Source organism: Gekko japonicus, unplaced genomic scaffold (assembly GCF_001447785.1).
Source record: "Gekko japonicus isolate JY-2015 unplaced genomic scaffold, Gekko_japonicus_V1.1 scaffold558, whole genome shotgun sequence".
Taxonomy (NCBI): domain Eukaryota; kingdom Metazoa; phylum Chordata; class Lepidosauria; order Squamata; family Gekkonidae; genus Gekko; species Gekko japonicus.
The window spans coordinates 278670-292585 of record NW_015170908.1 but is presented as its reverse complement, the minus strand read 5'-3'; the positions used below and the strand labels follow the sequence as shown (position 1 = coordinate 292585).

General features: G+C 52.2%; 1 protein-coding gene across 1 annotated transcript in view; it reads left to right on the top strand.

Annotated features, from left to right (window-relative positions):
- SLC45A1 (solute carrier family 45 member 1) overlaps positions 1-11058 on the top strand; it is a 25123-nt gene extending 14065 nt beyond the window's left edge. The window contains 5 exon segments of the mRNA XM_015418671.1: positions 1064-1803; positions 5995-6148; positions 7286-7462; positions 7966-8171; positions 10785-11058. Of these exon segments, the coding sequence (XP_015274157.1) occupies positions 1064-1803; positions 5995-6148; positions 7286-7462; positions 7966-8171; positions 10785-11051 (1544 nt within the window). The 3' untranslated portion in view covers positions 11052-11058.
- Positions 11059-13916: the final 2858 nt, after the last annotated feature.

The window sequence follows — 13916 nt, the reverse complement described above, 5'->3', positions numbered from 1 at the left end:
AGATCTCCTCCGGGAGCTCGTTCCACCAGGTAGGAGCCGCCACCGAGAAAGCCCTGGCCCTGGTCGCGGCCAGCCTGGCCTCTTTGGGGCCTGGCATTGCCAGGAGATGTTGGGTCCCGGACCGAAGTGCTCGCGGGGGAACATATGAGGGAACACTGCCTGTGAGGTAGGTGGGGCTGAGAGAGCTCTTTCCAGAACTGCCCTTTCAAGGACAGCTCGGACAGAACTATGGCTTGCCCAGGGTCATCCAGCAGCTGCAAGTGGAGGAGTGGGGAATCAAACCAAGTTCTCCCAGATTAGAGTCCACACTCTTAACCACTACACCAAACTGGCTGTCAAGGCCAGATATCAATCAGAAGCCCTGATTTGGATGTCTCAGGCTAGCCTGATCTTACCAGGTCTTGGAAGCTAAGCAGGGTCATCTCTGGTTAGTGCTTGAATGGGAGACCACCAAAGAATATCAGGATCGCTATGCTGAGGCAAGCACCTCTGTGTACGTCTTGCCTTGAAAACCCTACTGGGCTGCCCTGCCAACTCCAGTCTGAGGGCTGCTCCCACCACCACTGTCCACAGAGTCACTAGATTATGGATGCAGACTCTGAAATGGCTGACTTATTGGGAGGATAACCTCAACCCCAGGGCTTTTTTGGTAGAAAAAGCTCAGCAGGAACTCATTAGCATAATAGGCCACACCCAATAGCAGAAACTCATTAGCATATTGGGCCACACCCCAGACAGCACCACTCATTAGCATATTAGGTCACACCCACATGTTACCAGAAGTGTGGTCATCCGGCCACACCCACCTTTTGCTTCTTATTCTGTTTACCTTGTTTGTTGTCAAAACCCAGGGCCTTTTTTTGTAGCAGGAACTCCTTTGCATGTTAGGCCACACACCCCTCATGTAGCCAATCCTAATGAGTTTCTGCGGTTGGGTGTGGCCTGTTATGCTAATGAGTTCCTGCTGGGCGTGGCCAACTTGGGAGCCAGCCGGAACTCCGTTCCTGTGTGTTCCTGCCCAAAAATAGCCCTGCTCAACCCTGTTCTCCATTTCCCTCCAAAGGTCTCGGGGGCGGCTTTGGCTACGTCGTCGGAGGCATTCACTGGGACAAGACTGGCTTTGGAAGAGCAGCAGGGGGTCAACTCCGGGTCATCTACATTTTCACTTCCATCACGTTGACCATCGCGACCATCTTGACTTTGGTCAGCATCCCTGAAAGGCCCTTGCAGTCTTTCGGCAAGAAGAAGAAGGTCATGAAGAGCCCCAGCCTGCCGCTCCCGCCATCCCCACCCCTCCTTTTCGAGGACTGTGCCAGCGAGAACCTCGGCTCCCAGAACTCGGTCCACTTATATGCCAGCTTCACCAGCCCCATTTCCCCCCTCAGCCCCCTCACGCCTAAATATGGCAGTCTCATCAGCAGGGACAATTCCTTGACAGGCCTCAGCGACTTCGCCTCCTCCTTTGGGACCTCCAACATCGACAGCGTGCTGATCGACTGCTTCACGGCAGGACACGATGGCTACCTGGCGATCCCTCCCGGTTTGCCCAGGCAGGCCTTAAGTGTGAGCTTCCCCAGAGCTCCTGAGGGATTCTATGGCCATGAAAATACACCTTTGGACCCAGGGGAGAATGCTGGGACTCCGGGGCCAGACAGAGAGGGACTGAGGGTGGGTTCCTTAGATGCCGTCAAGCCACGGTCATCGGGGATTCTGAAAAGACCCCAGACGTTGGCTATCCCCGATATCGTCACAGGCCACATTCCTGAGACCAGCAGGAGACGGAACGTCACCTTCAGCCAACAGGTGAGTGAGGGGAAACAGAGGGCTGATGTTTGCTCAAGGGAAGGTGGCATGGTATAGTCCAGTCTTGTCAGATCTTGGAAGCTAAGCAGGGACAGTACTCGGATGGGAGGCCACCAAGGAAGGCTCTGCAGAGGTAGGCCATGGCCAACCACCTCTGCTTCTCGCTTGTCCTGAAAGCTCCTCTGGTGTGTCCCTTGAAGAGCTCTATGTTCCGCTGGAAATAATCTACTGGTGATCCCTAGCCCTCAGCCAGAACAAAGAGATCTCATGATCTCACGATCCAGGTAGCCCTGGCTCCTGCCAGGTGGAACTCTCTGCCAAATAACATCCTTGTCCTGCAGGACCTTATGCAGTTCCGCAGGGCACGTAAGGCAGAGGCGTTCCACCTGGCTTTTGGGTGAGGACAGCCACAGGTACCATCTTATCGGGCACTCCCTTCCCCCTCAACTGTGCTTTCTCCCGCTTGTGGGACAGTAATGCATACGGTATTTATTTTTGTGCCATCTAACATTCTTTAAGGAGCTGCGGTGGCTCAAGTGGTTAAGACGCTGAACTGCAGGCTGTGGAAGGTCAGTAGTTCAGCAGTTCAAGACCCGGGTGCCGCATGACGGAGTGAGCTCCCGTCTCTAGTTCCAGCTCCTGCCAACCTAGCAGTTCGAAAGCAAGAAATTGCAAGTAGATAAATAGGGACCACTTCGGTGGGAAGGGAACAGCGTTCCGTGCCCCTTGGTGTTTAGTCATGCCGGCCACATGACCACGGAAACGTCTTCGGACAGCGCTGGCTCTTCGGCTTTGAAACGGAGATGAGCACCGCAACCCTAGAGTCGGATTCGACTGGCTTTCGAGCAAGGGAACCTTTACCTTTAACATTCTTTAATTTTAACTTGACTGTTTTATTTTTGGTTTTATGCTTTATTTTTTTGTTGCTGTCAACCGCCCTGAGCCCTGTGAACTCAGGGAAGGGCGGTATATAAATTGAAACTATAAATGAAATGAAATGAAATGAAATGAAATAAATGAATAGGTTGGTTGCAACTTGATGGCACATATGTATGTTTATTTAAAACGTTTTTTTAAAGCCTGCTTTTCCCCCCAGAAAGAACCAAAGCAACTATTTGCTGAAGCTCTTTGCTTCTGTCTGGTGGTGGAAAGAGCCATCAGGTCAAAGCCGACTTATGGTGGACCCATGGGGTTTTCAAGGCAAGAGACATTCAGAGCTAGCTTGCCGTTGCCTGCCTCTGCATAGTGACCCTGATATTCCTTGGTGGTCTCCCATCCAAATACTAACCAGAGCCAACCCTGCTTAGCTTTTGAGATCGGGCTAGCCTGGGCCATCCGGGACAGGGCCTGCTTTTGTCTAGTGCCTAATATAAGCAACTTTGCATCATCTCTATTTACAATAGGCACCAGGTAAGCCTCCAGGAAGAGACATTCCAAACTTAGGAATTTGAGGGTTCCCAGCTTTGGTGGCTTTCAAAAGGAGTGGAAAAATTCGGGGCGGCAGAGAGATGTATTAAAAGCCACCGTGGGCTACATTTATTTGTTAGGGTATTTGAAAGGTTTGTAAGCCAGTCCACAGCAGTCAGCCTTCCCAGAATGGCCTGTGTGAAATGTGCGATCACAGGGCTATTTTTGGGCAGGAACGCACAGGAACGGAGTTCCGGCTGGCTCCCAAGTTGGCCATGCCCAGCATGAACTCATTAGCATAATAAGCCACACCCAACAGCAGAAATTCATTAGGATTGGCTACATTAGGGGTGTGTGGCCTAACATGCAAAGGAGTTCCTGCTACAAAAAAAGCCCTGGTTGACCACAAACAAGGTCAACAGAATAAGAAGCAAAAGGTGGGTGTGGCTGGATGACCACACTTCTGGTAACATGGGGGTGCGGCCTAATGTACTAATGAACTGTGCTGTCAGGGGTGTGGCCCAATATGCTAATGAGGTCCTGCTGTTGGGTGTGGCCTATTATGCTAATGAGTTCCTGCTGGCCTTTTTCTACAAAAAGAGCCCGATCAAACAAAGTCAATTGCAAAACAAATGTGACAGAACAGTATCAAATCCATCCTCAGAGCAGTAAAATGAGAGTTAGGATTTGTATAAAATGAAAGTCAAAATGTATATCAATGTGGCACTCGTGGAGGGAATGCAAGAATCATAGAATCATAGAGTTGGAAGGTACCTCCAGGGTCATCTAGTCTAACCCCCTGCACGATGCAGGGAAGGCAAGGGGAGAAAAATCAATAATGCAAAAATGCCAAGATAAGCCAGAACAATTTCTCTTGGCAGTAGAGCTGCCAGATCCCCCCTGGGTCCAACCAGCTAGGGTTGCCAGTTCCGGGTTGAAAAATTCCAGGAGATTTAGGGGATGGAGGCTGAAGAGGGCAGGGTTTGGGGAGGGTCGGGTCTCCAGTGGGGTATAATGCCATAGGGTCCACCTTCCAAAGCGGTCGTTTTCTCCAGGTGAATTTATCTCTGTTACCTGGAGATCAGCTGTAATCCTGGGTCTCCAGCCACCACCTGGAGGTTGGCAACCTTACCACCAGCAGGGGATGGGGGGGTAGAGTTGCCAACTCCAGGTTGGGAAACTCCTGGAGATTTGGGGGTGGAGCCTGGGGAGGACAGGGACTTCAGTGGGGGACAGTGCCATAGAGTCCACCCTCCAAAGCAGCTGTTTCCTCCAGGGGAACTGATCTCTGTAGTCTGGAGGTGAGCTGTAATTCCAGGGGATCCCCAGGTCCCACCTGGAGGCTGGCATCCCTACTTGACAGCCGAAACTAAGTTTAGGTGCCCAGTTAGCATCCAAAAGGAGGGTGTTGCCTTCCAATGGCAAAACAGCTCTGTCTCTGGCAGCTACCTAAGGGCTCATCAGATGCCCTGCATTGCCAGGCAGACACATAATGGACTAAGCAGTCCTAAATGGATCCTCCATGTACAGAGTCAGTCTACCCCTGAATAGCAAATGACGACAAACCGTGGGGGAAAGCCATAACTTCCACGCCCTTTATATGATGTGTCTGGATGGCTGGTTTTGGTCACAGAAAATTGGATTAGGGGAACCTTTGTTGTGACCCAGAACAGCAGTTATTACTATGTTCTTATAAGAATATACAGAAAAGTCATGTCTGTAGGCAGCTGTGATTAAACATGGAACCTCCATGTTCTGAGGCTATATACCTCTTACCTCCAAATACCGTACTAAGAACAGTCAACACAGGAGGATTAGACTCTTCGTGGCCTGCTTGGGATCTTTAAGGACATATGAAGAGCCCTGCTGGATCAGACCAATCGTCCATCCAGTCCAGCATCCTGTCTCACATGGTTCCTCTGGACGGCCAACAGCAGGGCATGGAGGCTGAGGCCTTCCCATAAAGTTTCCTCCTGGCTCTGGGATTCAGAGGCTTAATGCCTCTGAAAGTGGAGGCTCCCCTCAGTCACCATGGCTAGTAGCCTTCAATAGACTTATTCTCCATGAATCTATTGAATCCCCTTTTAAAGCTGTTTGTTCCTGCAGCCATCACTACATCATCCGGGAGTGAGTTCCACATTTGAATCATTTTAATTTAAGCTTTCTGGAGGCCTCTGGGTGGCTGGCTGCCTTTAAACACAGAACACCAGTAGGAACCCAGCCAGACAATTGGTGTGTTTTCTTCAGTTTGGTGTCGTGGTTAAGTGCGCGGACTCTAATCTGGGAGAACCGGGTTTGATTCCCCACTCCTCCACTTGCACCTGGCTGGATGACCTTGGGCAAGCCGTAGTTCTGATAAGAGCTGTTTTTGAAAAAGGGCAGTTTCTGTCAAGAGCTCTCTCAGCCCCACCCACCTCACAGGGTGTCTGTTGGGGGGAGGGGAAGGGAAAGGAGTTTGCAAGCCGCTCTGAGACACCTTTTGGTAGTGAAGGGCGGCGTAGAAATCCAATCTCCTCCTCCTCCTCCTCTTCTGCCTCTTCCTCTTCTTCTTCTCCTCCTCGCATTACCTTCCAGGCATTTCTCTGTCCAGTTGCAAACTCATATGGTGGAAGGAGCACCAATGGCTGCCCTTTCTGAAGTGTGGGGCTGTCGTTGCCGATAAACCATTCGATGCCATTTGTAGGGCAATACGTCATTCGATGCCATTTGTAGGGCAATACGCCATTTGTAAGGTGGGGGTTGCAATGGTCTCTGCTGATTTTGCTGTGATATTTTGCGGCACAGGTAGCAAACATTCTGCTGAACGGGGTGAAGTACGAGAGCGAACTGAACGGGTTGGGCGAACTGTGCGAGCGGCCGCTGTCCATGAAGCTCCTGTGTGCCACCATCTGCCACATGCCCAAGGCCCTGCGCAATCTCTGCATCAACCACTTCCTAGGTAAGCCCAAGTGAGACCGGCTAATCTTCCACGGTAGCCAAGGGCACTGCATTTCTGGGTGGGGGCTCCTTTCCAGGGAGCCCAGGAGGGCATGCATAGTCCCCCTCCCTTCTCTTTACAATGCTCTGAGGGAGGCTAGGCTGAGATTAGCTGCGGTGGCTCAAGTGGTTAAGACGCTGAACTGCAGGCTGTGGAAGGTCAGTAGTTCAGCAGTTCGAGACCCGAGTGTGCCGCAAGACGGAGTGAGCTCCCGTCTCTAGTTCCAGCTCCTGCCAACCTAGCCGTTCGAACGCAAGAAATTGCAAGTAGATAAAGAGTCCACTTCGGTGGGAAGGTCACAGCGTTCCGTGCACCTTGGTGTTCAGTCATGCCGGCCACATGACCACGGAAATGTCTTCGGACAGCGCTGGCTCTTCGGCTTTGAAACGGAGATGAGCACCGCAACCCTAGAGTCGGATTCGACTGGCTTTCGAGCAAGGGAACCTTTACCTTTACCTTTAGGCTGGGATTGGGACTGGCTCAGTCTGTGACCAAGTCAGGATTTGAACACAGATCTCCCCAGGCCTCATCCAACATGTGGACTACTGTTTTTCCACCCATGAGCCAGCACTGCTCTTTATGGTGCTATATAACCAGCTCTTAATTTTCTTCAGTGTGGTGCAGTGGTTAAGAGCAGCGGACTCTAATCTGGAGAACGGGGTTTGATTCCCCACGCCTCTTCCACTTGAAGCCTGCTGGGTGACCTTGGGCCAGTCACAGAGCTCTCTCAGCCCCACCTACCTCGCAGAGTGTTTGTTGGGGGGAGAGGAAGGAAAGGCGATTGTAAGCCGCTTTGAGCCTCCTGAAGACAGAGAAAAGTGGGGTATAAAAACCAACTCCATTGATTTTCCCCATTCATTTATTGAGATAACAGCTCACCATGATCATTTTCTCCTCCTTTGTTTATTCTTGCACCAACAACCCTGTGAGGTAGGTTAGGCTGGGAGTGTGTGACAGGCCCAAGGCCACCCAGCAAACTCCCCTGGCAGAGTGAGTGAGGATTCAAACCTGGGCCTCTCAGAACCTAGTCCGACACTCTAACCGCTCCACCATACTGTCTTAAGTCATGCTCTCTCCATCTTCTGGTTTCTCTTCCAGGCTGGCTCTCCTTTGAGGGCATGCTTCTGTTCTACACAGACTTCATGGGGGAAGTGGTCTTTCAAGGGGACCCCAAAGCTCCTCACAACTCCGAAGAGTATCAGAAGTACAATGCCGGCGTGACCATGGGGTGCTGGGGGATGTGCATCTATGCATTCAGCGCGGCCTTCTATTCTGGTACGAAACCTCTCCCGCCTTTCTCCCTGATCATGTGGGCAGTCCCTGTCCGGCAGGAAGCCAGATGGCACCCTCCAAAAGAAGGCGAACATGAACAGTAGGGCTGCCAAGTGGGGGCGGGTGGCGGGTAAACCCCCGCTTTGGAGGCCAGATTTCCGCCGCCGCGGAATCGGGCCCCGGGGGGAACTCCGCCCCCCCGAAGCGCAGCGTCACCCTGGTGACGCAACCACGTCGATCACGTTGGGGGTGTGGCCCCGATCGTCGGAGGGAAAACTCTATGATCGGGGCCACGCCCCCAACGTGATCGACGTGGTTGCGTCACTTCCGGGACGTGCTGGCGGCGCGCGCACGCACCCGAGGAGAGCTCCCAGAGCCCGGCGACGCTCCCCCGCCGGTAAGAAGATTCGACTTGGCAACCCTAATGAAAAGCCACAAGAACTTACACCGTTTCCATTGATTCTGCCGACCTGATTCCCCTTGCCTTGTTCTTTTGTGTTTTGCAGCCTCCCTGGAGAAACTGGAGGAATACTTCAGCATCCGCACGCTCTATTTCATAGCGTATCTGGCCTTCGGACTTGGCACCGGCCTAGCTACGTTGTCCAGAAATGTCTATGTGATCTTATCACTATGCATAACTTACGGGATTTTGTTTTCCACACTCTGCACACTTCCTTACTCTCTGCTCTGTGACTACTACCAGAGTAAAAAGGTAAGGCTTCCGATGGGCAGCTGGCGGATGCTTTAAACCCAAGGCAGGGTGTTCTGAATATTGGGGAGATGTCCCAGTCATGGAGAAAAGCCGTACATTTTTTAAAAGTGGGGGTGGGTTCATCCTCCAAACAGCCTTATAAGAACCGAGCATGCTCCAACATAATGTTGAGGATTGATTCAGGTGGGTAGAAGCGGCAGAACAAAGTTTGAGTCCAGTGCCACCAGCTTGGTGTCGTGGTTAAGAGCAGTGGACATCTAATCTGGGAGAACCGGGTTCGATTCCCCACTCCTCCACATGAAGCCAGCTGGGGGGCCTGGGGTCAGTCACAGTTCTCTCAGGCCCCCCCCCCAATTAAACCTAGCTCACCACAAAAAGAGCTAGAGTTTCAGGCTGCCAGACAATCTTTGGATCCCCTGGCTATACGACACCCACTGCCGTATGATAATTAATTAATTTTTAGGACCAACAAAGTCTCATTCAAAGTATAAGCTTTCGTCTGCATCCGCACTTCTTCGGATATCAAGCTTATAACTTGAATAAATCAAGTTATAACCACTGGACCCAAACTTTGTTATAATGTACATGACCATCACTTAATAGATGGGAAGATATAGAGAGATGGGGTTGGGAGGAGAGGAATGGATTGCCTAAGCTAAAAAGAGTTTGTGACGGGGGGGCCCAACCTTTTTGAGCCTATGGGCACCTTTGGAATGATTCTTTGCTGGTCCCCTACTTGCTGGCCCCCAAATTGCAATCGCTAAATAGAACCTCCATGTTCAGAGGCTGGTGCTTAAGAACATAAGAACATAAGAGACGCCAATGTTGGATCAGGCCAAAGGCCCATCCAGTCCAACACTCTGTGTCACACAGTGGCCAGAAATACCAGGTGCCATCAGGAGGTCCACCAGTGGGGCCAGGACATTAGAAGCCCTCCCACTGTTGACCCCCCCAAGCACCAAGAAGACAGAGCATCCCTTGCCCCAGAGTCCCTATCCATACCTTGTGGCTAATAGCCACTGATGGACCTCTGCTCCATATCTATATATCTAATAGCCAAGTTGCCCCCTCCGTGTGGATATCTAAATCCACACATCGGAGGCACTTGAGGGGCAGGGAGATTTTCCTGCACACTTGGAGCAGTCTCCGGGTGTGCAGAAAAATCTAAAAAGTTTAAAAAATATACGAGGGATACTTAAATCCCCCCAAAAGTAAAAGAGTGTTCCCTATGCATGCATAGACAGTGCTCTGGCCATTGGGGGGGAGACTCGGCGGGCCCGGCGTCTGTGAGCCGCTCAGGCCGCACTGCCAGAGCTGGGGGGGAGGAGATTGGCGGGCCTGGTGGCTGGGAGCCACTCAGGCCTCACCACCAGAGCTGGGGGAAGGCTCAGCGGACCCATGCAGCTCGCCACCGGGGCAGGAAGGCAGAGGAGAAGGATTGGTGGGCCTGGTGGCTGGGAGCCACGTGGGCCTCGCCGTCGGTGCAGGGGGGTTGGGGGGAGAAGGATTGCCGGGCCCAGGCCTCGCCATTGGTGCGGGGGGGAGCGGGGGAGAAGGCTCACCTGTGGCTGCTTCCTCCTCCTCCATGTGGAGCTCCCCCCCCGTGAGTATCGTGGGTCCCCCCCCTCTTGTGCTTATCTAATTCCCTTTTGAAGCCGTCCATGCCTGTAGCCTCCATCACCTCCTGTGGCAGTGAATTCCATGTGTTAATCACTCTTTGGGTGAAGACGTACTTCCTTTTATCCATTCTAACCCGACCTTGGTGCTTGGGACAAACCATACGGGCAGGCTATTTTGTGAGCTTCCCAGAAACACATGGTTGGAAGAAACAGACTGCTGGATTACGTGCATTTTCTTTTTGGTCTGATCCAGCAACATTAGGCTGCCAACCTCTGCTGTTACCATTGATCGCCAGACCACCAAGATCAGTTCCCCTGGAGAAAATGGCTGCTCTGGAGGGTGGACTCGATGGCATTAGGCCCTGCTGAGGCCCCTCCCCCCCAAACCCCTCCCTCCCCAGGCTCTATCCCCCAAATCTCCAGGCATCTCCCAAGGCAGAACTGGCATCCCTAAGGAACACAGGGCTTGCTTTGTTTATAAGACTTAGAACCAGGGGTCATTTTGTAGAAGAAGAGGTGCAGGGGCTCATTAGCATAACTCATTAGCACAACTTATTTGCATTTGCCACACCCCCTGACATCACCGGAAGTGTGTCAGAAGGCAGCACCCACCGCTCAGGCTCTACTGGACTGTTTTGGATTGCTAGCTATTGGGGGGGGGGGACGTGCAGATCTGTCCTCGCAGAGGAGGGAGAGCTTGTACCTGAATATAACTTGGTCTTAAAGGTGCCACTGGACTGTTTTGGACCGGGGTGTGTGTGTGTGTTCCTGCAACTTACCTGGCTGCTTCTTGCTCTGACTGAGGGCTGCTGGGAGCAGGGGGTGGGGCTCGTTGCATGTGCCCACCCCCTGGGCTCTTTACTGCCGGAGCTCCGCTCCTGTGCGCTTCTACAGGAAATGACCCCCGCTTAGAACAGGGATGGCAAAACTTGCATCTGAGAAAATCCTCCTTCTCACCAGCGTTCCCCCCACCCTGCCTTCTCTTTCTCCCCAGTTTGCAGGATCCAGCGAGGAGGGCACGAAGCGGGGGATGGGGGTGGACATCTCCCTCCTGAGCTGCCAGTATTTCCTCGCTCAGATCCTGGTGTCCATCGTGATGGGGCCTTTGACGTCCATGGTGGGCAGCGCCAACGGGGTGATGTACTTTGCCAGCCTGGTGTCCTTCGTCGGCTGCTTGTACTCCTCCCTCTGCGTCGTCTACGAGATCTCCCCGGGCGAGGAACTGGCCGAAGAGCAGCAGCCGCTGTTGCTGAGCGCATGATGCAGAGCTGGGGGGGGGGGAACACCCCATGTCACAAGCCATGTTGTTTGCCACCAGAGCGCCACGCCACGCAAGAGACGGAGGAAGAAGGAGGAAGGGTCACGAAGACGTGAAACAGAATAAAAATCAGACACAGATGCTTTGGAGTCTTTTAACTGAAGTGTATGCGGGGGAGGGACCTTTATTTATTTATTTATTCATTCATTCATTCATTCAATTTATACCCCACTCTCCCCGCCAAGGCGGGCTCAGGGTGGCTTCCATAAAATGCATATATAAATACAGTTAAAATCCATCATTAAAAACAACCCAAACCCATAAACCATAAACATGTCAGCTATCCTAAAATGCTGGAACAGTATCAGGGGTCATTTCGTAAAAAAAGAGGTGCAGGAGCTCATTAGCATAACTCATTAGCATAACTTATTTGCATATGCCACACCCCCTGACATCACCGGAAGTGTGTCAGAAGGCAACACCCACCGCTCAGGCTCCACTGGATTGTTTGGATTGCTAGGGGGGGGGGGGGCAGCAGATCTGGCCTTGCAGAGAAGGAGAGCTTGTACCTGAATAAAACTTGGTCTTAAAGGTGCCACTGGACTGTTGTGGACCAGGGGGCCAGAGGGGGCTCTGCAGCTTACCTGGCTGCTTCTTGCTCTGACTGAGGGCTGCTGGGAGCAGGGGGCGGGGCTTGTTGCATGTGCCCGCCCCCTAGGCTCTTTACTGCCGGAGCTTCGCTCCTGTGCGCTCCTGCAGGAAATGACCCCTGAACAATATTCAGATAAAGTGCGAGAACAGAGAATTTCAGATTTAGACAATACTCCATAGGTGGCAATAACCTTGCTCGAGAGACCCTGTGGGTCACGCTGCCTCCCCTGATCAGGAGCCAACGGGGATGTTCAAACAGCCCTGGAGGAAGGAACTGTGTGGTCACGGCAGTGCCCAGGGGCAGTTTTAGTGATACTTAAGGCCTGGGACGAAAGTCCAGGATAGAGCCCCAGAATCACTGCCACCCCTGCTGCTAGAGTTGCCATCCTCCAGGTAGCACCTGGCAGGGCTCTTTTTGTAGAAAAAGCCCAGCAGGAACTCATTAGCATAATAGGCCACAAACAACAGCAGGAACTCACTAGCATATTAGGCCACACCCTGACAGCACCGCTCATTAGCACATTAGGCCACACCCCCATGTTACCAGAAGTGTGGTCATCCAGCCACACCCACCTTTCCTTTCTTATTCTGTTTACCTTGTTTGTTGTCAACACCTAGGGCTTTTTTTGTAGCAGGAACTCCTTTGCATGTTAGGCCACACACCCCTAATGTAGCCAATCCTAATGCGTTTCTGCTGTTGGGTGTGGCCTATTATGCTAATGAGTTCCTGCTGGGCGTGGCCAACTCAGGAGCCAGCCGGAATGCCATTCCTGTGCGTTCCGGCCCAAAAATAGCCCTGGCACCTGGAAATGTCCTCCTATGACAACCAATCTCTAGACAACCAAGATCAATTTCCACTGGAGAAAATGGCTGCTTTGGAAGGTGGACTCCATGACATTCTGCCCTGCTGAGACCCCTCCCCTCCCCAAATCCCACCTTCCCCAGGCTCCGCCCATAAAATCTCCAGGTATTCCCCAACCCAGAGCTGGCGAACCTGCACCGCTGCCCCCCTACCAGGGCAAAGCAAGGGGTGGTCACCTGTGCAAGGGGGACAGTAGCCCCCGCTGCCACTGGAAGCCAATTGACTGAGCCCCAGACAGCACAAAATTAACCGGGAAGGGAGAGTGTAAATCTACAAAGGTGGGAACTCTCCCAAAAAGGGTTTAAGACAAGTAATGTTACTCATAGGAATATATTGAATATATAAGGTTTCCTTGCTCGAAAGCTAGTCGAATCTGACTCTAGGGTTGCGGTGCTCATCTCCGTTTCAAAGCCAAAGAGCCAGCACTGTCCGAAGATGTTTCCGTGGTCATGTGGCCGGCATGACTAGACGCTGAGGCGCATGGAGCGCTGTTACCTTCCCACCAAAGCAGTACCTATTTATCTACTTGCAATTTCTTGCTTTCGAACTGCTAGGTTGGCAGGAGCTGGGGCCAGAGACGGGAGCTCACTCTGTCATGCGGCACTTGGGTCTGGAACTGCTGAGCTACCGACCTTCCGGTTTTCAGCGAAGTGTCTTAACTTCTGAGCCACCGCGGCCCCTTTCTGTAAACACATACAGCACTTCAGAAGAATGTAATGCACATCATAGTCACACAAACCACAGAATGATGATTCTTAAAGTAAATACAATCCAAAATAGTCCACAAGCACAAGCCCTCCTTAGGGGCAATAACAGTCCATAGAGAAAATACTGTCCCGTATACCCCGACGGTATCATACATAATATTAAGACCGTTGCGAAGAGAAGACAATCCTTCATCAAAGGGTATAGTGAGTCAAGGTAGTTACAATGACCATGCACATATCCAGGAGTCATTTCGTAGAAAAAGAGGTGCAGGAGCTCATTAGCATACCTCATTAGCATATGCCACACACACCCCTGACATCACCGGAAGTGTGTCAGAAGGCAACACCCACCGCTCAGGCTCCACTGGGCTGTTTTGGATTGCTAGCTATTGGGGGGACGGGACGTGCAGATCTGTCCTCGCAAAGGAGGGAGAGCTTGTACCTGAATAAAACTTGGTCTTAAAGGTGCCACTGGACTGTTTTAGACCCGGGGGCCGGGGCTTTGCAGCTTACGTGGCTGCTTCTTGCTCTGACTGAGGGCTGCTGGGAGCAGGGGGTGGGGCTTGTTGCATGTGCCCGCCCCCTGGGCTCTTTACTGCTGGAGCTCCACTCCTGTGCACTCCTGCAGGAAATGACCCCTGCACATAT